Source organism: Ursus maritimus, unplaced genomic scaffold (assembly GCF_017311325.1).
Source record: "Ursus maritimus isolate PB19 unplaced genomic scaffold, ASM1731132v1 scaffold_2, whole genome shotgun sequence".
Lineage (NCBI taxonomy): Eukaryota > Metazoa > Chordata > Mammalia > Carnivora > Ursidae > Ursus > Ursus maritimus.
In genome coordinates, this window is record NW_024424452.1 from 79,666,407 (window position 1) to 79,693,635 (window position 27,229).

At 36.0% G+C, this 27,229-nt stretch overlaps 1 protein-coding gene across 6 annotated transcripts in view; it reads right to left on the reverse strand.

Annotated features, from left to right (window-relative positions):
- The window catches only part of COP1 (COP1 E3 ubiquitin ligase), a 238,821-nt gene that overhangs the window by 201,772 nt on the left and 9,820 nt on the right, over positions 1-27,229 (reverse strand). For 3 of the 6 annotated variants that reach the window (XR_005836379.1, XM_040636243.1, XM_040636242.1), the window contains exons 2-3: positions 11,631-11,690; positions 3,721-3,818 (exon numbers count right to left, since the gene is read on the reverse strand). The exons of 1 other annotated variant lie outside the window; for it this stretch is intronic. Coding sequence is in view for 2 of the 5 variants with exons in the window: in XM_040636243.1 (XP_040492177.1) it covers positions 3,721-3,818; positions 11,631-11,690 (158 nt within the window). In the remaining 3 variants the exon portion in view is untranslated. Of the gene's footprint in view, positions 1-3,720; positions 3,819-11,630; positions 11,691-27,229 lie in introns of those variants that run through there. 2 more of the 6 variants (XM_008696694.2, XM_008696685.2) reach the window with 1 other exon arrangement.

The following is a 27,229-nucleotide window of genomic DNA, read 5'->3' on the forward strand; positions in this document are numbered from 1 at the left end:
ATTTTAAACTGAGCATTCAAGCTGTCCCTTCAAAGAATAATACAGTTATTCATAAGGAAGATAAAATTCAATTTATAAATTTTATATATAGACAGAGAAAGCTAGAAAAGAGATTGAGTGAGGGAGAGAGATGGAGGCAGGCAGCTGGAGAGAGGGATAGGGAGAGCTAGAGAGCAAGTCTTGGCAGGAGCGGAGGAGACCAATTGCAGGAATTGGGGGAGGGGGCCAGGTGCAGGATAGATGTGGACAGGAAGACATCACCTTGCAAGAAGCTTCTAGTAAGGGAAGAAAGAAAGCTCTTAAGACCAAGTAGGATGGAAAGAATAGTGAATGTGGAGGAGCGAGGGTACAAGAGGGGAATGAAATAGACTACAATGGAAGGTAGAAGAAAAGATAGGGGAAGGGAAGTCAGAAGAAAAAGGGTCTGTGGTATAGTGTTTAAGGCGGGAAAGGAAAAATCAAAGTACTTGTCTTGACAAAAAATTATATGATTATAATGATCAGAAAACCAAATCTTTTTTGAGTGTTTGGCTTCCAATTCTTTGCTTTCATTAAAATTAAAGAAAGGACTTGACTTGTTAACTAACTGAGCATTAAGATTGTTTTTGATGATAAATAATAAATGTTTTTTTCTTAATTTCTTAAGTCAGACCGAGGTCAAAAAACTGAGTGACGTTACTGTCAACAAAATTTCTTCACTCCCCATCAACCTATCCATGTAAGCAAAGTTTCTCAAGACTTAACTTTAAAACTAAAAAGAAGAATCTTAAACTTACATAATGTTATATATCAATTATATCTCAATTTTTAAAAGGTATGATGATCCTAAATAAATGAATAAACAAATAATAAAAAGAATACAAATGAAACGGATTCCCTGTCCTAGTAATAACTACCAAGGGTACTAGAACTGAGAAAAGCACCAAACCTTATCAGCAGCACATTTTCAATAAATATTTATGTCTAATACATAATAAAATTTGTAAATATTTGTTTGACCAACTACATACTAATAATTCAGTAATAACCCAGAGAAAAATTTGAGATTTTTAAATTCTTAACAGAAAATTATGTTCAAAAAAAAAATTTCTATGTCTATAGTTTCTATTTATATACATTTCAGTTACAGAAAAGTATTACAGATAGACATAAGGATTTCAAGCATGAAAATACATTATATAAGGATAAAATTATGTGAAGGATAATCAATTTAAACAGAAATTCAAAAAGAAAAGGAATGAATAAAATTCCCATTGTTAATGAAAGGTGTCTATTTTCAAATCAATGATAAATATCAAACCACTATGATATTTAGATTTTACTGAATATATTTTAAAAACAGATAAAAGCTTTATTTTTAAATAACCAGATTTATAATACCCCTAAAGTTACATCCTTTACAACTGCTTAAACTTAAAAAGAAAAATTGTGGATGATAATTTTAAACAGGGGATCAATGTGTGAGGAAGAACATTATTTTTCAAAATTTTTATCACTCACCCAAGCAAAAAGTTCTGAAGACCACTGCTACAGAAAACGCATAGTTCAGCCCTTTACCCATGACTCAGGTAAATGTACAGTATTAAAAGGGAAGGGTGCTAGGACACCTGGGTGGCTCAGTCAGTTAAGCACCTGCCTTCAGCTCAGGTCATGATCCCAGGGTCCTGGGATCAAGTCCCACATTGGGCTCCCTCTGCCTGCCACTCTCCCTGCTTGTGATCTCTCCCTCTCTCTCTCTCTGACAAATAAATGAATAAAATCTTTAAATAAATAAATACATACATACATATATACATACATAAATAAAAGGGAAGGGTCCTAAACTATCAATAAATAAGTGCAAGTCTACCTAGTAGCCTTCAAAATTGTAAAACATATACTTATTTCACCATGCTCAAAAAGAAATCTGAAATTAGTTCAAAAGGTTCAAGGTCCTCAACCCAACCAAGAATGACAGGCACTATACAAATAGATCACGTAATCTCAAGCTGAAGCAATGGAAATAAGTAACTTAGAAGAGTTTTATCAGTAAAGGAAAAAAAAAAAGTGGAATTCCACGTTCAGAAATAGATCTCAATGGCATCCTGAATGCACAGGATCCCAATCTACCTAATGTGGGAACCTATGAATGTGACTATTATTGTACAAATGGTAAATAGTGAAAGGGATGATGGGAAGAAAAACAGAAAAAGGGGCGCCTGGGTGGCACAGCGGTTAAGCATCTGCCTTCGGCTCAGGGCGTGATCCCGGCGTTATGGGATCGAGCCCCACATCAGGCTCTTCCACTATGAGCCTGCTCCTTCCTCTCCCACTCCCCCTGCTTGTATTCCCTCTCTCACTGGCTGTCTCTATCTCTGTCGAATAAATAAGTAAAATCTTTAAGAAAAAAAAAAAAAAAAGAAAAAGATTTATCAGAATAAAATGTTATTTCCATGGCTGACATTCATAATCACATTAGAAGCTGCACTATAATTAAAGGACTTCAAATATGGGCATAAAATACTTAGACTCCAATTATCTAAAACAAAATTTATTATCTATAAAAAGAGAAGGTTGAAAACTAGATCATCACCCAGGTAATTTCTAGCTCAGAAAATCAGTAACTGTGACTTCACTATTCACTGGATACATGTGATAATATATACTTGATGTATGAAATCACTTTCTAACTAAAACATTACTCTATTTTGAAAGTCCTTCCATACTACTATATAGTGCTCCCTTTAGTTAGAAATTCACATAAAAGAATTTCCAGCTTTTGGACTCGTTAAAGAATGTTGCCTGAGAGGCGCCTGGGTGGCTCAGTCGTTAAGCATCTGCCTTAGGCTCAGAGCGTGATCCCTGCGTTCTGGGATCGAGCCCCACATCAGGCTCCTCTGCTTCACTCCCCCTGCTTGTGTTCCCTCTCTCTCTGTCTGTCTCTCTCTCTGTCAAATAAATAAATAAAATCTTTAACAAAACAAAAAAAAGAATGTTGCCTGAAAATTTTAGTAAACACCAAAACTGTCGGAGCTTAGATTCCTTTCCGTAGTTAACCATTCCAAAAGAAATTTTTTCAAAGTTATGACAACTGATAGAAAAGTGATTCTAGAGCCGATACAGCAGCATTAATCCATGTTTCCGAGTTCAGGGACACAGGATTTTGCTTTGCGGGACTTTCGTTTCCCTTCTACCCAACCTAGCCCATAAAGTCCAGTTCTGCAGGGTATCACACCACTCAATATTTCCTCTTTTCCTAAGTTCCTTCTCCAGGTTCTTAATTTCATTTGCTTCCCCAGGTCACAGACTCTCTTCCACTATCCAGGAATCCAATTACCCAAGTTTCCCCCGCCCCTTTCCCCTTCTCTATTAACACTGTCTTCCCTTGACTCTCACTTCTACACCGGAAGCACAACCAGCAGGATTGCACCACACTGTATAAAGAGAAAGGTACCTATTCTGGACCCCTGGCATCCCCTTTAACCTCACATTCTGTCCATCTATGTAAGAAACTAAGAGTTGTATCAATTTTTTTTGTGAAACTTAAAAACAATATAATACTAACAACACATGGTATAGAAAATATGTCACAAAATAACGAAGACTAGGGAAAGCACCCAGGTGAGTAGGAAAGACTTGCTTTACCCCTACACTAAGTTCTGTAAATAAATTAGTGAGTGCCAGCATACACTTTGGGGGATAGAATATTTTAAATAATAAAGAATCATTCCAAAGACTCACCCAAGAAATTAGGATACAGATGGTCAATATTATCCACAACATAGTTACACTTGGGACATCTATTATTATCCTCCAAACTCTGATGAATACACTTGTAGCTATTAGCAGAAAAAAAATAAAATAGGGTTCATTAAATCAGTGAAGGATTAATAAACTGGTCATAAAATAATGCCTTAAGTCTTCTATTTCTCATTTAAAACAAGTAATTTGTTATCAAATTTCTTTCAGCTTATATTTTATCATAATAAAAATACATAGAGCATTAGGTAACAGTATACAAAAGTTAATATTTAAAAATGAACTTGAATAACAAGTCTACTGGATATAGAATGTTTAAAAAATGTACTTTTAAGTTTATGCAATTTAAATACTATATAACAACACCCAAGAAAAGCAAATGCCTATGATTTAGTTAAGCAAATAGACTATTCTTGTTCTTGGAGGAGTGCTGATATCCTTAATATAAAAAGAGCACATTCAAATAAAAAAAGAAAGTAAGAGAAAAACAGGAAAATCGACAAGACAAACGTTAGTCAATAAGCATGAGAAAATCATCACCTTCGGTAGGATAAAAAAAAAACACTGATTTTAATTATATACTTTTTTTTTTTACCAAACAGAATGAAAAAATTAAAGAAAATACTAGCAGAGTTAAGGAGCACATGTGAATATAAACAACCTCATGTACTGTTGAAGGAAATGTAACTGTCACAACATTTCCAGAAGGCAAGTTGTATGGAAAACCTTAAGGTTTGTATCCTCTTTGATGTAATGATTTTATTTCTAGGAATTTACCCTAAGGAAATGAGCAGAGGTATATACATAGAAAGGTGCTCAATTCAAGATTATCTGTAAAGAGCAAAATAAATGAGAAGCAACCAAAACACTAGGAAATTGACTAAATAATTTTGTAAACATCAATAAAAAAAAATACCCCAAAAAATCATATTGTAATACATAACTATATGCCGTGAAAAATAATCTAATAACTCTTAGTGGTTATAGCTGAAGAAAGAGAATTACAAGAAACGTCCTTACTTACAATATATATTTCGGTAATGTTTGACTTTTTATAATTACATATTACCTTATAATAAAAAAAACTTTTTAAATATTGTTACACTAGGGGTGCCTGGATGGCTCAGTCTTGGCGCGTCTGCCTTCGGCTCAGGTCATGATCTCCCGGTCCTGGCACTGAGCCCCGCACTGGGCTGCCTGCTCATCAGCAAGTCTGCTTGTCCCTCTGCCCCTCCCCACCCCCACTCATGCTCTCCCTCTCTCAAATAAAATCTTAAAATATATATATATACCCGCAAACCCAGAGAAAGATCAAATTGACATTAGGAAAAAAGGCCGCTATATCACTTTTTACAGACTAAAAATGACAATCTCTAAATACAGGATACAGTACAATCGCATTCCTGTTTTTAAAAAATCGCATATGTGTCTGTTTAAAATAAACCAAAAAAGACATTCATCATAATGTTAACAGTGTATGTCTCTAGGTCATAAAATTATGGGAAACTTTTTCTTTTTAAATGTCTACAAGTTTCTAGAGTAAAAATGCACTGCTCCTAACAATCAGGAAAAAAAATTATTTCTAAGAAATTACAAGGGTGATTTATAAAGAAGACTCCTGAAAAGACAGCACGTCTTTTATTCTGTATCCAAATTACTATAAATTTACTTCAGCTTTATAAGTTGAAGCTAATTTTTATAACCCACTTACTTCACTCTATCTTATCAAAACAGAAATCTACATCCATCAGGTTTCTCTGTACTAATTAAAAACTACTTTTTCATCTCACATTTGGTACTTTCAAGATAAATTTAAAAAGGACATCATAGAGAACTGATGCAGTGATGGTCTTTGGCACAGCACAAGGACTTAAAGATCAGAGTAAATGGCAGGCACATAACAGGTACTCAAATATATATAAAACAAATGACTTGTATAGTGTTCCAGAAATAATAACATCACCTCTTGCAACTATGACAAGGCTAGGATTACCATATTACCACATGATAGGCTCCATATCTAACAGAAAATTTCCTACGTAGAAATTTCAGTGATGGAAGTAATATACAGTATGTTTTTGTTTTCATTTTTATTGCAAGGGAAAAGCATAAAGCAGGTATGTAATTACAACATGGAAACACTTAGTCTGCTTAGGGAAAATGGAAATGAGTTCATATTACCAGAAAATATTCCCAAATACAAGATTTAATCCTTAAAAAAAATCTGCAAGTTCAAATAAATGAAGTCATAAAGTAGAAAATCTGGGAAGGTTATTAAAGATGAGAGAAGGGGTTGACAGATAAGCAAAAGGGCATTCTGGGTTTCAGCAAATGGCTTTTGTGAAGAAATGGAAGTTAGAAATGAGCAAATAATATGACAAGAAGAACAAGCTAAGTCGTTAACCCAATGAAAGAGTTTATCAATATACAAGAAATTATCCCAGAGCCCAAGAGAATATCCTCCTCTCCTATCCTCAGCATCCTAATCATATCCCTTGTCAGTAGACTTACTACCACACCATCCTCTCCTAGAAGACAAAATAGTCCAGGACACAGTGAGAAGGAACTGTCCTCAGGAACAAAAGTTCAAGTGACTTTTCCACACTGCAATGGTAATATCCATCTACACTATAAAATGAAAATGCATCAAAATACATACCACTGTATAAAACTGACATGACAACAAGATCCATCAAGTTTATCTTATAGCATCTACTACCGCTGGGTAAACCTGCCCTAGTTTGAGAAATAGTAACTATCTTATTTTGTACGCATCTATGTATGTGTCTGTCATCCCCTCTTCTATTTGTTCATTCAAAGCAAGGATTTGTTTTAATTTATATCTATACCCTCAATGTCTAGCACAATATTCTGTTAGAGGTGAACTAAATAAATGTTCAATGCATGAAAAAAATAGGTTTAAACAAAAAAGAAACATGTTGTCTTCTGGTCATATAAACCATCCCTAGAAATTCTCAATTATCTCTTTCACAATAACTCTACTTGACCATCACCACCCCAGATGTGTTATTTTGGACTCCAAAAGAAGGATAAGTATCTAGACTAGTGATCAAAATAGGGGGAGATAAAGGGATATATATCTTGGGTCTACCTGAGAAGTTTTCAAAAGCTACTCACCGAAACTCTTAAAAATAGTAATTCAGTACCAGAATGTGCTGACATAAATAGGTGCCTATGTTTATTAAGTGTATATCTGATAATGAAGAATGAATATTTTGAAATTTTGCCATCTGCAACAACATGAATGGACCTCAAGAGTATTATACTAAGTGAAGTCAAAAAAAAGGACATGACTGCATTTATATGTGGAATCTAAAAACAAAACCAGTGAACAATCAAAACAAGCAGAAACAGATTCATAAATACAAAAAACAAACTGGTGGTTGCCAGAATGGAGGAGGATGGGGACAGGGGCAAAATAGGTAAAGAGGATTAACAGGTACAAACCTCCAATTATAAAATAAATAAGTCACAGAGATGAAAAGAACAGCATAGGGAATATAATCAATAATATGATAACACTATATGGTGACAGCTGGTAACTACACTTATGGTGGTGAGCACTCAGTAACGTACAGAATTGTCAAATCACTATGTTGCGCATCTCAAACTAATGTAACAATTATGTCAACTATACTTCAATAAATTTTTAAATGAGTATTTCTCTATAGCTGTATGGTTACTCTGTTTCTTCTTCTATTCTAAATATACCTACCATAAAAAAAGTATAGACCTACCTATAAGATATAAATATCTTTTTTTTTAACTTTTAGGGCATAATTTTTATTTGGGAACTGTCTATAATATACAGAACACTATGCCACTTTAACCATCCAAAGACCTCTTCGAATGTTTTCTGAAACCCTCTATTCACCCACCCCAACACACAAACTTTCTGATTTCTCCTCATTTTTCTTTAAGTAATTGTAGACATTAGGGTAAATGGAAACCTTACTATAAATATCTTTTTCTCTCTTTGTAAACAGGTGTTGAGTACCTATAAAAAAAAAACTGAAAATAATCAGAAAATTCTCAAAAAAAAAGAGACTATAACAAGAACAGCGAGGACAAATCAGTACAGTGGTCCTATATAATAACCAGGTATGAAGACAGACTAATAGCAAGGTGCAAGATGATGAATTAGTCAAAAGCCTGAAAAGACAAGCGGATACCCAGGTTTGACCACATATGTGCTATAAGATGAACAACACTGGAGGATGCTATTAATTATAATTAATTTGTAATGAAACAAAATAGTAAGTCAGAACTTGGTAGACATGAGGTCAGAGAAGCAAGGTGCAGGGGGCAAGCTGGAGGCGGCCAAGGGGAAGAGTAAACCTTATCTCTACATCACAAAGAAGCCAGGTATTTTTATTTTATCATATCATTAAGTTTGGTTAGGTAACAGCTAATAGCAGATTCACTGTCAAATGGGAATAGTGTCTCCAACCTGTTACTAGGAAAGAGTTACCATTTATAAGTGAGACAAGAGATAAACAGTTCATGTGGTCCAATTTGATTTAGTGTTAATAATGTGGACAAAGACTGGAAATGCTAACACTGCTCATCTCCAGATTACCAGCCAGCAGTCAAGTTAGCAAAGATTTGATTCAATAGGCTACCGTTAATGATTGAAGTTCCAATGGCCTCACATGATAGGACAGGGTAAATAATTATGAGCTTTTGCTTTAAACAAAAGTACAAAATGTCTCACAGTTTCGCAAGCCTGACAATGGGACTGCCAGCCTCCAAGTTTACTAGCTCCTGTCAACCTTATGGTCTCTATCCTACCAAAACCTGCTCTCTGGTAGGTATTTTAAAACACATTCATATTTTAAAACATGCTCAGGTTATAACATCACTTGAGTTATAACAAGGATCTAAACTTAAACTATTTTTATTTGAAGGGAAAAACACATATTTAAGAAACCAGTGGGGTTTTCCAACAATGATCCTAAGGACACACCTTGAAGATTACAGGACTAACTGAAAAGGCCAGGCCTATTTAATTATAAAGTCAATCAATAATTTTTTACACTTCATAACATAGCGAAGCAAGATTATTGTACTTATTTAGCAGACTCTTCAGTGTCCTTTTAAAATGCCACTGTGAATATATAAGTTAGAGGAGGGCAGTTAGGAAAAATTAAATCCTCACTTTGTAATTTGTACCAAACATCTGCACCTTCAAAACTATGAAAGAAGAGGAGATGAAGAAGTAGGAAGAGAAGGGGGAGGAAGGTAGACAGGGACAGCAGAGGAGACAGGTTGAGTGACCGGACAAATGTAAGGTAAGTTTTAGAGCCAGAACCAGAATCCTGGTTTACCAACTTCAAGACCCTGCTCTTTTAGCTCTATATCAGTGTTTCTCAAATGTGGGCAATTTTGTCCCCTACTTGATATCTGGCAATGTCTGGAGACATTTTTGGCTGTCACACTTGTGAGGAAAGGGACTGCTACCAGCTAAAGGCCAGGAATGCTGCTTAATAATCTATAATACCCAGGATAATCACCCACAACAGGAATTTTCTGGTCCAATATTCAATACTACAAAAGGCAGAGAAAGCCTAATTTTAATCACCCGATTTTCCAGAGATGAAAATCAAAGTCTCTAAGGGAGGTACATGGTTTCCTATGGAATGCTATGGTGCTGGATCAATTAATGGACCAAAGGAAACACTACTCTTAAACAATAAGCCTGTAAAGACCAAGACCATACATGTATCAATCTAAAAGCAAGCACACATGACCAGAATTTCAGTAGCAATAAGGAGCAGAAAGTTATTCATGAACAATAATAATGTCAATGCAATGATATACCAGGAAATCTAAATTATTTAAGGCAAGATAGCCTTTTTTCTTAAACCAGCAAAAAAATTCTCAAAGGACACACCATCACTCCTTACCATGATTACCTCTGAGGAGGTAGACCCAAAAAAAACCAAAACAAAACAAAACAAAACCAAAAAAAAAAAAAACCGACTAGAAAAACAGTGACATTTACAGTTCATGTTACAGCTTTAGGGACAATAAAAGTTGTTTAGCCAAGAGTACATAGTGCTTATTTTAATAACTTATATTTTAATAAAAAAAGAAAGGACAAGCCAAGAAGGGTATTTTTATTCTAGACTTCTTTTTAGGGGCGCCTGGGTGGCTCAGTCGTTGAGTGTCTGCCTTCGGCTCGGGGCATGATCCCAGAGTCCTGGGATCGAGCCCCACATCGGGCTCCTCCGCTGGGAGCCTGCTTCTCCCTCTCCCTCTCCCCCTGCTTGTGTTCCCTCTCTCGCTGGCTGTCTCTCTGTCAAATAAATAAATAAAATCTTTAAAAAAAAAATAAAACAAAATAAACTTCTTTTTAAATGACTGGCAGATTGGATATACCTATCACTGGTGCGTCATGCTCCAAATCAAACTAAAATACTTACGAACTGGTAATAACACCCAGTACTTGACTACTGAATATCAATCTACCAGACATTACATTCAACTTCAGAATAAAATTTTAGGTCTGACTTCAACATGAATTAGAATACAGGGACTATTAGACACAAAAGAATTACTAAACCAAAAATATTATATCAACAGTGTAAATAATTTATGTACATGATTGACCACAAACAGAATATACCACCCCAATCAAAAAAAACACAAAAAAAAATAAATAAAAGGATTAAACAAACACAGATTACATAACCATTAGGATGGCTACTTTAAAAAAAAAAACAGAAAATGACAAGTATTGGCGAGAATGTGGAAAAACTGGAACTCTTGTGAACTGCTGGGGGAAATGTAAAATGGTACAGCAGCTATGGAAAACAGTATGGAGGTTCCTCAAAAAAATTAAACACAGAACTATCATATGATACAGCAATTCTGCTTCTGGGTATATATTTATATCCAAAAGAATTGAAACCAGGATCTCAAGGAGGTATTCAGACACCAATGTTCAAAGCACCATTCTTAACAACAGTTAAGAAGTGAAGGTAACCCAAATGTCCATGAACAGATGAACAAATAAAATACAGTATATACATGCAATGGAACACTATTCACCCTTAAAAAGGAAGGAAACTCTGACACATGCTAACAAGGATGAAACTTAAAGATACTATGCTAAGTGAATCAAGCCAGTCACAAAAATACAAATACTATTTGATGCCACTTATATGAGGTATCTAGAATAGTCAAATTCACAGAAACAAAGTAAAATAGTGATTGACAGAGGATGGGGGGAAGGGAGAAATGGAGAGTTGCTTAGAGGGAATATAGTTTCAGTTTTGCAAGATAAAATTCTGGAGATTGATTGTACAACAATGCAAACAAACTTAACATTACTCAACTTAAAAATGGTTAAGACGGTAAATTTTATGTTATGTGTATTTTTCCACAACTAAAAATTTTTTAAATATACAGATTAATGTGACACACATACAAGACTAAGCAACTAACAATAACACTTAGCAAAATGTTCAAGAAGAAAACACAAATCTTTTTAATCCCCTATATCCTTTTCCAATGACTTTCTAACCTCCTTTACTGGGTCTCACACTTAACCCCACAAGTGAGTTAAAGATGCTTCATCCTAATTATCCAGCACCCCTCAATTTTCTAAACAGTAATCAAAGCTCTATAATAATTAACCAACCCAAAAGTTTTAAAATCCATCTGTCAGAGCAACAGTAAATCTAAGTATTCCACAGAAATTATGCACCAACCATACACTTTCTGCCTTGAGCTGCTGAACTTAAAAAATACATCAATCAAAGAAATTAGAAGATAACCAAAATTATTTTAAAAACCTAACTTCTCAGTGGCTGCATTTACATACAAGTTAAAAATCAAGATAATTTTGCTAAATAAAATCATCTTACCAAAAGCTGTGGCCACATTTCGTCATGTATGCTTCCTCAATCATATCAAAGCAGATAGGGCTAAAAAGAAAATAGAGAAGTAATTGATATTTCTTTTTCAGTAGAGTGATTATAAATTGGCAAGGCTGGTAACAATAGCAACGAAATCATTTATCCATACATAGTTAGTCTTCAAACATTCTATCAATAAGACAGAATTTCGGTTGAGATGAAGGTGCTTTAGGGGATTGCTGGTAAAATTACAATTTGTTCAAGACAGCCCTTAAAGTCATCAAGCTCTAAGATGAATTAAATAAGTAAATTAAAATGGCCCCAATACTTTAACTCACCCCTAATTTTTAATAATGCAAAACAGTCACAAGAGTCCTTAAAGATCTACCATCTTTTTCAACCATCCTATATTCAAAAGCACCTAATCCAAATGCTATTTTATTTCCTACCTAAAAAAAACTAGTTCCCTGAGTGACAAATTTACAACTCCAATATCAATAACTCTTCTATATAATGAAGATGGTAAATTATAACTAATACTTAAAATAGTACAAATGGTATCCATTAAAATAATGACATGTATTAACTCCTTTAATCTTTTCAACAACAAAGTGTTGGTAGGTACATATTACTAGACTTATTTAATAGAGGGAAACTGAGGCACAAAGATGTTAAAGTCATACACAGGAAGTAACACAACTGATTTTCAAACTTAGGTCCATCCTCTTAACCACCATTCTACACTAATTCCAGATACGATGAGTTAAATACCAAGTCATACCAACATAGTTCTGGCCAACAAAAGGTAGTCAGTTATCAGCCTCTGAGAGGCCACAATCTACCAGAAAAATACAAAGTCTTAGAAAGAGATTTCCCTTTATCTTTCCTTCTTTTCCTTCTGAAAACTCTGATGAAGTCTCCAGAGATACAATAACCATCTTTTTTTTTTAAGATCTATTTATTTTAGAGAGAGGGAGAGCAAGAGAGAGAGCGCACGTGCTCGCGAAGAAGCAGGGGTAGAGGGAGAGAGAACCCCAAAGCAGACTCCCCACTGAGTGCGGAGCCTGACCTGGGATTCAATCCCAGGACCCTGATCATGACCTGAACCAAAATGAAGAATGGGCTGCTTAACGGACTGAGCCACCCTCGTGCCCTACAACAGCCATCTTCTGACCAAAAAGACAAAAAACTGTAAGCTAAGAAAATAGGATACTGGTTCCTTGATAAAAATCCTTGGGCAGCTGCATCAGCTATGGACTGCCTACCCCTGGAATTCACATTACATGAGCAAGTAAATTCTCACTTGTTTAAGGCAGTATTTATCAAGCTTTTTGTTATTGGCATACACATCCAATCCTTACAGATGATACATGATACACTTAAATTACAAAATGAAAACTTACCCACTTTTTCAAGAAAAATTTCCTGGGCATAAATATTATCTCAGAATGTGAAATCATTAAAAAAAAAAAAAAAAAAAAACACATAAAATTCCAATGTTGCACAAGCTCAGAGTTTCACCACACATAGTGTGTTGGCTTCGACTTGTGTCAGTTTTGTCAGCCTTTATTCTGCTAGATTGAGAAAAAAAGAGGTCTCCTTAATGTGGAGATATGGTAATTTCTCTTTTGAAACAAAGTCCATCCTATTCCTGATTAATGGAGTTCAGAAAGCAAGGCTGGGGACCCCTCCTAAGAGCGTGTGGATGAGCTGTGTAGGCTGCTCTGTGATCCCAGGTTGTGGTTGAAGGGCGCTAAAGAGCAGATCTGGGAAGGACAGATTTTACTGTAATTTACAGGTACAGTTCATCACTGGGTACTCAGGCAGATGTCTTAAGGCTCAAAACCCAGACTGGAAGCAACATTTACAACCCCCCCCTTTTTTTAAAGACTTTACTTTCTTTTAGAGCAGTTTCAGATTTATAACAAAACTGAAAGGAAGATACAGAGATTTCTCATATATTTGCAGCTCCAAACACATGCACGGCTTTTGCCATTATCAACATCACTCACCAGAATGATAAACTATTTTCCCCCAAGGATGACTTTACCCTTACACATCACAATCACCAAGTCCACAATTTACCTTAAGGTTCACTCTTCATGTTGTACATTCTGTGGGTTTTAACAAAAGTATAGTGACATATATTCATCATTACAATATAAAGGTTATTTTTCACTGCCCTAAAAATCCTCTTTGTTCTGCCTACTCTACGCTCTCTCCTCTCCACTGATCTTTTTATTGTCTCCATAGCTTTGTCTATTCCAGAATGTATAAGCATCCAAGGGCAGGTTTCCGTATATGCATTAGCTTTCAACTCCTTTGGGTAAATATCAACCGGTACCAACAAAAATTGTATGGTATGTTTAGTCTTGTAAAAAAAAAAAAAAAAAACTGTCTTCCAAAAGGAGGCTGTACCACTTTTTATTCCTACAAGCAAAGAACAAGAGTTCCTATTCCTAGCTATCCTCCTCAACATCCTCTAAATTATAGCCATTCTAATAGGTGTATAGTGATACCTCGTTTTGATTTGCATTTCCCAGATGACATATGATATGGAGTGTCTTTTCATATGCTTATTTGCCATCTATGTATCTTCTTTGGTGAGGTGTTTTTTGAGGTCTTTGACCCGTCTTTTTAATCGGGTTGTTTTCTTACTGTTGAGTTTTAAGAGTTCTTTGTATGTTTTAGATAAAAGTTCTTTATGAGATATGTCTTATACAAATATATTCTCCTGAGCTGTGGCTAATCCTTCCATTCTCTTAATAGTGTCTCTCACAGAGCAGAAAATTTTTAATTTTTTTTAAAGACTTTATTTATTCATTTGACAGAGAGAGAGGCAGCGAGAGAGGGAACACAAGCAGTGGGAGTGGGAGAGGAAGAAGCAGGCTTCCCGCTGAGCAGGGAGCCCGATGTGGGGCTCAATCCCAGAATGCTGGGATCATGACCTGAGCCAAAGGCAGACGCTTAATGACTGAGCCACCCATGCGCCCAAAAATTTTTTAATTTTAAAGAAGTCTGTTTTTTACTTTCTTTCTAATAGATCATGCCTTTGGTATTGTACCTAAAAAGTCATCACCAAACTCAAAGTTATCTAGATTACCCCTATGTTACCTCCTATGAGTTTAATAGCTTTGCATTTTACATTTAAGTCTGTGATACATTTTTAGCTAATTTTAGTGACTGGTATAAGGTCTGTGTCTAGATTCATTTTTTTTTTTACATGTGGATGTGCAGTTGTTTCAGCACCATTTATTAAAAAAACTATCTTTTCTCTCTCTCTCCCTCTCTTTTTAGTAGGCTCCACAACCAATGTGAAGCCCAACACAGGGCTTGAACTCACAACTCCAAGATCGAGACCTGAGCTGACATCAAGAGTCAGACGCTTAGGGGACACCTGGGTGATTCAGTCTGTTAAGCATCTGCCTTCGGCTAGTGTCATGAGCCAGCTTTTAAGCTTCTCCCTCTCCCTCTGCCTCCTCCTCGCTGCTTGTGCAGGCTTGCTCCCTCACTCTCTCTCTCTGACAAATAAATAAATAAAATCTTATAAAAAAAAATTTTAAGAGTCAGACGCTTAACCAACTGAGCCACCCAGGTGGCCTAAAAAAGACTACCTTTTCTCTTCTGTATTGTCTTTGCTCCTTTGTCAAAGATCAGTTGACTATATTGGTCTATTTCTGAGTTCTCTATTCTTTACTACTGATCTGTTTATTCTTTCATTAATACTACACTGTCTTAATTACTCCATACAGTATTTTGATTTAAAAAAAAAAAAAAGAAAAAAAACTGCCCCCCACTGGGAACTCTGTAGTCCCAATACTGATTAATTCCTAAAATTCAACTGTTAGGTAGACAGTAGTAAATATCCAAATTTTCTATCACAGAAGGTCTAGATATTAACATACCAACCTTTTAAACAGCTCTCCTAAAAAAGCATTTTTAAGATTTGAGGAAAGAGATCTTTCTGTTCCCAAAGTAAATATGTCTGTAAGTTTAAGTAATAATACCATCACATCTCTGTTTTGTGTGGCATTAACTGAAGCTCATAAGGAAAACGCAAAATGTCTTAACAGACTGATCTCTTAGTCCGGACTTCTAACAGTGTCCCCAGTGAATATCTTGGCCCCAGCACCTAGAATGAATCAACTGTAAATACTTATCAGTACTCTCTCGGAAATTCTAAATTTTTTTAAACATTCATACATTCAACAAATTATATATTAGGTACTGACTACATACCAGACACTGTTCTGGACACCAAGGACAAAGAAGTGAATAAAAAAATCCCTTCATGGTTCAATAATCTAGTGGAAAAGACAGACAATAAACAAGATAAATAAGGAAGACCTTATATAGTAAGATTAGATAGAGATAAATGATAAGGAAAAAATTATAAGCAGGGAAGGAGGACAGGAAGTGTTAGATTGGGTTAGACAGGATAGTAAGAGAAGCCTCAGTGAGAAGCTGACATTTGAGTAACTAATTCAAGTAGTAGGGAAATGATCAACATGGAAATCTGGGAAAACTTCAACCAAACAATAAGTACAGTACAAATATCCTGAGGTAGTACACCTGATATGTTCAGACTAGCAAGGTAGAAGCGTGCAGAGTAGAGTAAGTGGGAAAACAGTTAAAATGAAGCCAGAGAAATAATAAGGGGCCATACAAAAAAAAAAAAAAAAAACCTCTTTTAAATCATGTCAAGGACTTTGGCTTTTACAGTGAATAAAACAGGAATTTACTAAACAATCTGGAAAAGAGTGAACCAATCTGACACAGTGATAAACCAGATCACTCAACCTTATACACTCAAAGCAGACTAAAGGGAAGCCATTATAAAAATAAAAGCTATTATATTAATAATTTAGGTGAAAAAGGTGCTGGATTAAATGAGGGTGGCAGCAGTGGGGTTAGTGAGAAGTGATCAGATTCTAGATATAATCTGAAGGTAGATCTTTGGTTTGCTATGGATTAGATGTTGGGTATAAGAGGAAAATCAATCAAGGATTTTAACCTATGAACTGGAAGAACTGAAAATAGGTGTATTTCACATACAGCTCCAGCACTCATTATTCTTTAACAAGAAAAAAAAGAGCAGGACTACAATACATATTGTATCATGTGTTCTTCTAATACTAAAAGTTGCATGCAGTACCCAAAAATGACTATCAGATCAGTTTAAACAGCAGCATTGAAGGAATGGCTTCTGAGTAATATGTGAATGAAAGAGAACAAAGTTTCCATTCTTTTCACCAAAAATAGCTTCTTACCCACGTTAAAGATCAAACCTCCAGCAAAAAGTGGAATACAACTGAAATTAATCCTAAATATGCCACCTATAACTTCCTGACTTTGAGCCATGTGTTAAATCTCTCTAATCCTGTTTTCTCATTTCTGTAACTGGGATGATACTTACATCATAGAACCACTGTACTGATTAACAAATTATCTATCTACTCCATACAATTCCTGGTATACAACATTCAATAAATAGCAGAATATACAAAAAGAGATTACAGAAAAATCTGTATCAGTGATAGAAACTTGGGAAGAGTGGTATCTACCCCCACTAAACACTTCAAGGAACTCCTATTGGAAATAGGTAGAATAGAATAAAAGATGAAGATTGACCAACCACTACCCTTCCTAAGAAAGGGATGAAATATCACAGGAAATACAGAAGATAGAGGATACCCTAACAAAACACCACTAACTCTTTTGAATTTTGAGAGGCAGGAACATACCCAGGGTTGGTTCTAGATAAAGCTGTAAACGATCCATTTAGAAACCCTTCCACTCTGCCAATCAATAGCAATCAAGGAGGATAAGCTTGAAGACCTATGCCCAAGTACAGGTATAACAAGTACTGGCAGCCAGGCCAAACATTATAAATACATGAAATTTTATACAACCTCCGAACCTTTATACAGATGCCCAAAAAATGTTTACAGATTCCCCCAAACTTTTTATGGACTCATGACACAGCGGCATCATCAAAAAAGGGGGAAAAAGTAACAAATGGCTTAAAGCCATGCTGGGACTGTTCGTGACTCCCACACCTCCATAACATAAGTAACTCTTATAAATCAAGACAGAAAATCCAACAGGAAAAAATGTGAATTCCTAATTCACAGAAGGGGAAAACACACCACCTTTCAAGTATATGAAAAAATATTCCAACTCAGTAATAATAAAAAAAAAATGCAAAAACAACAAAAAAAAAACCCACAACAAAGTAACAATTTATCACCATTGGGTATTAGAAAATGGGAATACCAAGTATGTTAGGAAGGACATGAAGAAACAAGAATCTTCATGCAGAGACAGTCTAGCAAGCAACCTGCATTGAGTATTCATATATTTACGACCCAGTAATCCCACTCTTGAGATTATATGTAAATAGATGAAGATATATACATCTACACATCCTTAATTATATGTATGTGTGTAGTATGTACTGTATATATATAAGTATATATACATATATGTATGTACTTGTGTATACACATGTGACTGTGCATATGTGTGTGCAGAGCCAAGAGAAATGTCCACATCTGTCAACAGGGAACATGCATGAGGATACTTGCAACAAGCAACGTACCTGTTGTAACAGCAGGGATTTAGAGAAAGCCCTAATGTGCTTGAACTTACACTACAAAACATCATGCCAAAAAAAAAAAAAAAAAATCATGCAATGGTCAAAGGAATGAACCAAAGGTACACGGAGACATGACTAGATGTTTTGTGAAGTGAAAACAGAATTGAAAATGAGATCTGTGGCACAATGCAATTTGCAGAAAATATATTTCACAAGGATACATGTATTTGAGGACATAAATAAATCACAAAAGAATAGAAAACCAAGAAGTCAAGAAAATAAAAAATGAAATGGGGGAAAGAATACAATCCCTTATTCAACAGGATCTAAGAACATCATCAGGGGTGCCTGGGTGGCTCAGGTCATGATCCCCACGTTCTGGGATTGAGCTCCGCATCAGGCTCTCTGCTCAGCGGGAAGCCTGCTTCTCCCTCTCCCACTCCCCCTGTTTGTGTTGCCTCTCTCTCTGTCAAATAAATAAATAAAATCTTAAAAAAAAAAAAAAAAAAAGAACATCATCAATAGTAAAATGTACTGGGGCACCTGGGTGTCTCAGTCAGTTAAGCATTTGACTCTTGATTTCTGCTCAGGTCATGATCTCAGGGTCGTGAGACTGAGTCCTGAGTGGGGCTCCACGCTCAGCAGGGAGTCTGCTTGAGACTCTCTCTCTCTCCCTCTCTTTGCCCCTCCCCCTCTTAAAAAATAGCAAGATGTACTATTACATAATAAAAAAGAAACAACTAAGCTAAATAAACTATGACAGTACTTTCTTACCAACTAGAAATTTTTATGCTTCTCTTTTAGACTAAACAAGTCTTATCATAATCACTGCTGTTAAAAAAAAAAAAGACTGCACCTGCATATATTTAGAATTTTCCTACAAAATTCTCATTCTTCGAAGCCTAACTTTCCTGAATCACTTTTGACTAAATCACTGATATCTAGATTTTTCCACACAATATTCTTTATTACTTTGGTGAGGTAACATTAAGAGAATCCATGAAAGAACTAAATGCTACTAGTTCTAGGATCTTAAACCAGGTTTACATTTAGCCAGCTAACCTACATCTGACTCTAGCTTTAGGAATGTTGCTAAACATGTCTAATTTACCTCATCCCAGAACCTCCTCCACCCTTCACTCCCACATACAAATATTTAGTTCATAGGGAAGAAAACGATAATTCACAATTGTCTCAGAGATTTCTTCCAGTATGCTGAAATCTATATTCAAGTTTTGAGGCAGGCGTTTTCTACGTTTACACATCTACACGAAGCTACATCCAACTGCCACCTAGCAAACAGGATTTTTTTTTTTAATTTCATCATCTATAAAACATCATCCAATTTTCAGATATGTCAAAGTATAAAAGAAGAAAAAGAAGTTCAATTTAGAATCAAAGAAATAAGACAAATAAAACAAAGCAAGAGAGGAGCCTCGGATGGGCCAAAGGATAATGTAAAACACATTCAGCTCACTCTGCACTTGTGAAAATTCAACTGCAAGGAGGCTTACCCTCTTGCTATATACACTTAGAAGACTAGAGGGGGAGGAGGGATAAATGAAAAACTGCTTTCAGACACTGGACACTAGATAGCACAGTACTGAGATCTTTGAGGGAAAAGAATTCTAGAAATCTACACAAGGTTCTCGAGTCTGTTGCTGTATACTAGTCATAGGTGACCAGGGCAAAAACTCTACAAAATCAGTTAAAAATGACCAAGAAGCTATAAAATGCTGGGCATTCAATAGAAAACCCAGAAGAGACAACAGTAGTGGAGCTAAACCAACTCTAGAAAAATGGCTCCTTACCAGCCACCCTCAAATAAAATTTTTATAGCAACTGCATGTGAACCTACAATTTTCTCAAAATAAAAAGTTTAATTACAAAAAATTTAACTTAATTAAAAAATATAATACTCAAAAGGATAAACTGATCTGCAAGGAACTTCACTTCCTGCTAGAACAAAGCCCAATACTCTGTAAAGGAAGAAAACAAAATCCAGCATTCAGTAAATTCAAGTTTATAATGTCCACTATCCAATGGCATGTGAAATAGCAGGAGAATGTGACCCGTATAAAGGAGGAAAAACAGTCAATAGGAACAAAAAGATAAATACTGGAATTAGCGGAAAAAAACTTCAAAACATATATTACAAATATGCTCAATGATTTCAAGAATCACAAAACTACAATTAGGAAAATAGAAGACATAGAAAGAATCAGTCAAAACCCTAAGAGCTGAAAAAGAAGTACCTGAGAATACAGCAAAAGACATGAATTTATAAGAGAAAGTAAAATGTAATTCCTAGAAATTTTAAAAACACATCAAATACAAAGCATTACTTCCATGGGCTCAGCAATACATGAAACACAAGTTAAGAAGTCGTGAATGTGAAGACAGGTCAACAGACATTATCAAAATCAAAACACAAAAAGAAAACAAAAAAAGAAGACCGAGCATCCAAGAGTTCTTGTGAAGATATTTCCATACCCACCACCAAAAACTTAAAGCAGATAATATACTGCACAAACTTAAGCTTGCCAAAAGGTTTATCTATGTCATTTAACTGCATTCAAAAACCAACATTACAGAACTACAGAAAATTGTTTTTTAAATACCACTATTTTGAATTAATGAAGCACACATCTCAGTTTAGAAACGGTCATATCACAATCAGTTGGACTCTCAGGTTACATTTTTAATCGGTGCCGTATTTGTAATCTCCCTAACATTTGTATACATTGCCTACTTCAAAAACAGCTTCCAAATTTATTGAATAGTACAAACTATCATCTCAAAACACTTCAATAAAATAACAAATACGTTGTTCAATCCATGTATATCTTGGTACTGACACTAATTCCTTTACACCGAAACAAACTGTTTCAACTGTCTCATAGTAAGTAGTTCTGGTTATAATTAACCAAGCATTCAAATCTTCCAGAGGTTAAGTACTAAAAGCAAAACATTACCAAGATCATCAGAGCAAGGTACAATCCAAAGTCATTTAGAAAAATAAAGAGTAGTTACATTATATCTAAACAAGACCAAAGAGGGGTGCCTGGGTGGTTCAGTCATTAAGTGTCTGCCTTCAGCCCAGGTCACGATTCCAGGGATCCTGGAGTCCAGCTCCCCCGTCAGGCTCCCTGTTTAGTGGAGAGTCTGCTTGTCCCTCTAACTATACCCTGCTCGTGCTCGCTCTCTCTCTCAGTCCCTATCTCTCTCTCAAATAAATAAATAAATAAATAAAATCTTTTTTTAAAAAATAAAATAAACAAGACCAAAGAACCACTTTCATATTTTGTCACCAAATGCCAAACCCTAGCAATTACTACCTGATTCTTTTCAGTAATTTTATAATTTACAATGTCTCAAAATGTCCAAAACTCAAAATTTCTATAGCTTCCTCCTTTCCCTTAAACCAGTTGCCATGCAAGCATCCATCCTCCATTTTCAACTGGCCCCAAAGAATTTCCTTGAAAGACAAGGAAATGGGTGAAAAGGAAAAAATAAACTTCAAATCCTCCTTTTACACCAACACTGATAACAATCTCCACAGGCAGTTCAGTTCCAGCCTCTGTTCCATCATCACACTCCTTCCTACTTTCATTTGATATAATAAAATGCCCTAAAAAAACTTAAATCTTTTTTCAAAAGTAGAGATTAAATGTATCTGGTATTTTGTAAAATGATTTCTCCCTAACCCATCTCCATTAAGACCTGTGTTTAACATTGTCTTATGTCACATATTCAAAGAATAAAGTCAGAGAAGGTAAGGAAGAAGAGGAACAGAAGGCAAACTTTGTAGACTCTGTAATTTAATAAGGGATTTCTTTTTTAAAGGGGGCAAGGGGCCCCTGGCTGGCTCAGTTGGAAGAGCATTCAACTCTTGATCTCAGGGTCATGAGTTCAAGCCCCACGTTGCATACAGAGATTACTTACATGAATAAATAAATACATAAAAACTCGTAAATTTTTTTAAAAAATAGAAAATCAAAAGGGGGGGCCAGGGAGACTCAAAATAGCTATATGCTAGCTTCAAAAACAGAAATTTTAAAAGGATAAGAGACCACAATGGTCCAGGCAAGAAAGGACACCATGATTAATACAAGTAATAGTCATGAAAAGATAAGTAGGGGAGCCAATCTCTAGTATTTACCAAAAAAAAAAAAAAAAGAAGAAGAAGAAGAAGAAGAAGTAGCTTAGCTCAGGAAACCAAATATGGCCAAGAAGTGTCACTACTGGGGCGCCTGGGTGGCTCAGTCCTTAAGCATCTGCCTTCAGCCCAGGTCATGATACCAAGGTCCTGGGATAGAGCCCCGCATCAGGCTCCCCACTCAGCAGGAAGCCTACTTCTCTCTCTCTCCCACTCCCCCTGCTTGTGTTCCCTCTCTTACTCTCTCTCTCTCTCTGTCAAATAAATAAATAAATAAATAAATCTTTAAAGAAGAAGAAGTGTCTCTACTGATTCTCCAGCATGAAAATTACCCAATACACTCTCGATCTTGACCTGGATCTAGTTCTATTCACACATTCCCAGGGCTCTTCCTTAAACAGAACATCAATTCTATCTATCATTAAAGGCTTGGAATTGGAGACTTTTAATTAGGTTTGTGTACATTTAAGAAAGGTGCAGCAATTAAGAGAATTATCTCATGGCAAACACCAGGACTAGGCCTCAAAGGATCTAGAGACTTCAGCAATATGGAATATATGTAATATGGAATAGAGATCTTCGCTAGTGTTCTACCATTAATGTGACTTAACAGCTTCTTTTTTCTGCTTCTCAAGGATATCAACTTACAATACACAGTCCTTCTAATACCAATACTACAACAAGAACATGAATTAAAATAGTCCTATTCAGGTGTTTATTTCAAATTCCTAAGACAGAAAATATAATTGGTCCAAAACTATCTCTTCAAGCCAATTTCAAGATGATGAAATTGCTATATTTTAGTCACACTTCAGAAAAGCACCTGTTATAGGCCAATCAATGAGAAGACATCAAGTTCACACAGAAGAAAAACACAGGTACCTAAACAAGAGAGGTTACAGAAACAGAAATTTCTATTATGAGGAAGTGGGGACGGCGGGGGGGGGGGTCCATATGTCATATGTTTCATTAGACAACACCCCCATCCCATTATCCATGGGTAAAAGAAATCTCTAAACTGCATGGAACACAGGTCCTTCATATCCATATATGGATTTTTTAAGTAACTTTCTTAAGAAAGTGTTTTAGTGGTTAAAGGGACGCCTGGGTGGCTTAGTTGGTTAAGTGTCTGATTTCAGCTCAGGTCATGATCCCAGGGTCCTGGGATGGAGCCTCACATCTTTACCCTTGGGCTCAGGCTCCACGCTCGGCGGGGAGTCTGCTTGTCTCTCTCCCTCTCCCCCTGCTAGTGCTCTGTCTCTCTCTCAAATAAATAAATAAAATCTTTTAAAAAAAGAACTGTTTTAGGGGCATCTGGGTGGCTCAGTTGGTTAAGCGACTGCCTTCAAGCTAGGGTCATGATCCCAGGGTCCTGGGACGTCAGGCTCCCTGTGCGGTAGGGATCCTGCTTCTCCCACTCCCTCTGCCTGCTGCCCCCCTGCTTGTGCTCTGTCAAATAAATAAATAAAATCTTTTTTAAAAATAGTAAAAAAAAAAAAAAAAAAAGAATTGTTTTAGTGGTTAAGTTTTATTTTATAAATACACTACTGAATACAAAGTATAACCCAATTAAATTTGCCTTCTGTTCTTGAACAAAAAACCCAAGCACCATAATATCAACAACACATACCTCTACAGAAAATGCATTCAACCAAAATGTGAAAATCTGGACCATGTCTTTGCTGTGAACTCTACTTTGGCTACGAAGAAGTATACTATTGACTGACCCAAGTTAATTACTGATGATCAAAACACCACCTTTAAAAAGCAGTAATAGCCAGTAAGTCCATAAAAAGATGTTCAATATCACTAGTTATTCTGGGAAAATAAATCAAACCACAATGAGACACTTTACATGCACTACATTGACTATAATAATAAAAAAAATGGTAAGGATGCGGAGAAATTTAAATCCCTGCATACTACTGGTGGGAATGTAAAATCATGCAACCTCTGTGGAAAACAGTTTGGCGGTTTCTCGAAATGTTAAACACAGAATTACCATATGACTTTAGCACTTACAGTCCTAGGTAAATACTACAAAGCCTGGAGAACATTATATTCAAACAAAAACTTCTACACAGGGGCGCCTGGGTGGCACAGTGGTTAAGCGTCTGCCTTCGGCTCAGGGCGTGATCCCAGCATTATGGGATCGAGCCCCACATCAGGCTCTTCCTCTATGAGCCTGCTTCTTCCTCTCCCACTCCCCCTGCTTGTGTTCCCTCTCTCACTGGCTGTCTCTCTTTGTCGAATAAATAAATTAAAAAATCTTTAAAAAAAAAAAAAACTTCTACACAAATGTTCATAAGAACATTATTCATAATAAAAAATGGAAACCACCCAAATGTCCATCATCTAATCAGTGGATAAAAGAAACATGGTCTATCAATATAATGGAGTATCACTCAGCCATAAAAAGTGATACACACTGTAACACAGGTTAACCTTAAAAACATTATGCTAAGTGAAATAAGCCAGCCACAAAAGACCACATATTGTGTGATTCCATTTATATGAAATGTCCAGAACAGGCAAATCTATAGAGATAGAAAGCAAATCAGTGGTTGCCAAGGGAGAAGGGCAGTGACTATTTAATAATAGGGTTTCCTCTAACAGTGATGAACATGTTCTGGAATAGATACTGCTGATGGTTGCACAATACTGGCGATGTACTAAAAACCACTGAATTGTACACTTTAATTGGTTAAAAGGTTGAATTTTATGAGGTATGAATTTTACCTTAAATTTTTAATAAAAGGAATAGAGAATTTATTATTTCCAGCCACAAGGGAGTAATAAAATAGATCCTAGAGAATGGAAGCACACTATTGGAAAATTCTTACATTGTCTATGAAATGATGTAACATTATTTGAAGGCAGAGCATGAAACATTAAAAATGAGTATTGTAAACCCTAAAGAACTCCCTGCCGAACACACACACACACACCCTCACCCCACGCAACTATCACTAATAAGTCGAAAGTGGAAATAAAATAGAAATCTTGAAAATACCCAATTAATCCAAAAGAAAGAAGGAAAGAAAAAAGAGACAAAAACAGAATGGAAGAGAAAAATAGGAAACAAAGAGCAAGCAAGACATACACATAAAACCAAGTATATCATAACAGTGTTAAAATACAAAGAGCATAGAGGCACCTGGATGCCTCAACTGGTTAATCATCCAACTCTTGATTTTGGCTCAGGTCATGATCTCTGGTGTCTGAGATCGTGCGCCCTATCAGCTCTGTGCCCAGTGGTGAGTCTGCTTGAGATTCTCTTTCTCCCCCTCCCCCCCACTCTCTCTCTCTCTCAAATAAATAAATCTTTATTTTTTTTATTTGAGAGAGACAGTGCAAGCAGGGGGATGGGCAGAGGGAAAAGCAGGCACCCTGCTGAGCAGGGAGCCTGACTGGTACTCCGATCCCAGGACCCTGATCATGACCTGAGCTGACAGCAGATGCTTAACTGACTGAGCCACCCAGGCACCCCAATAAATAAATCTATATGTATGTATGTATGTATGTATGTATATATACAGCCTAACCAATCCAATTAATAGGCAAATCATTTAATTAAATTAAAAAGAAAGATTCAAACATATACTATCTATAAGAAACCTACTTCATTTTTTTAAATGGACTTTTTTTTTAATGATACATATATATATACTTTTTAAAGATTTTACTTATTTATTTGGGAGTGAGAGAGATAGCTAGAGAGAGAGAGAGAGCACACACCAGCAGGGAGAGAGGGAGAAAAAGATTCCCTGCCGAGCAGGGAGCCCGATGTGGGGCTCAATCCCAGGACCCCGGGATCACGACCTGAGCTGAAGGCAGATGCTTAACTGACTGAGCCATCCAGGCACCTCAGAAACCTACTTTAATTAAAACAAATATAGAAAAGTGAAGGACCAAAAAAAAAAAAAAAGCCATGTAAACACTTATACAAAGAAAGGTGGGAAGGCTATATTAACATCAGACTAGTTAGATTTCACACAAATATTACCAGGAATAAAGAGACACATTTCAAATGATAAAGAAATCAATTTGCCACATCTAAATGTGTGTGCCCTACTAACAAAACTTCAAAATACACAAAGCAAAAGCTGACAAAATTAAATGGAGACACAGCCAAATCCACAATTATAGTTGGAATGGCTGAAGATTTTAACACTCCTCTTTCAGGAATTGATAAAACAAGTATATAGAAAATCAAAAGGGGCATATGGAATGTAATACCAACCTGACTATTTGACATTATAGAATATGCCAGCCTACACACAGCAAAATACTATCTTTTTCAAGTGCATATAGAACATTAACAAAGATAAAGCTTATGGTGGACCATGAAACAAGTCTCAATAAATTTAAAAGGACTAAATTCAGGGGCACCTGGGTGGCCCAGTCAGTTAAGCATCTGCCTTCGGCTCAGGTCACGATCTCCTGGTCCTGGGATGGAGTCCCACATCAGGCTCCCAGCTCAGTGGGGAGTCTGCTTCTCTCCCTCCCTCAGCCTCTCCCCCTGCTTGTGCTCTTTTGCTCTCACTCTCTCTCAAATAAATAAATAAATCTTTAAAAAAAAAAAAAAAAAAGGACAATTCATACAAATCCTATTTCCTGAGCAAAGGTGAATTATATTAAAAATCAATAACACAATATCCAGAAAATTCTCACTGAGAAATTAAACAACATATTTTTTTGTTGTTGTTGTTTTTAAGATTTTATTTATTTATTTGACAGAGAGACAGCGAGAAAGGGAATGCAAGCAGGGGGAGTGAGAGAGGGAGAAGCAGGGATCCAGCTGAGCAGGGAGCCTGATGCGAGGCTCAATCCCAGGACCCTGGGATCATG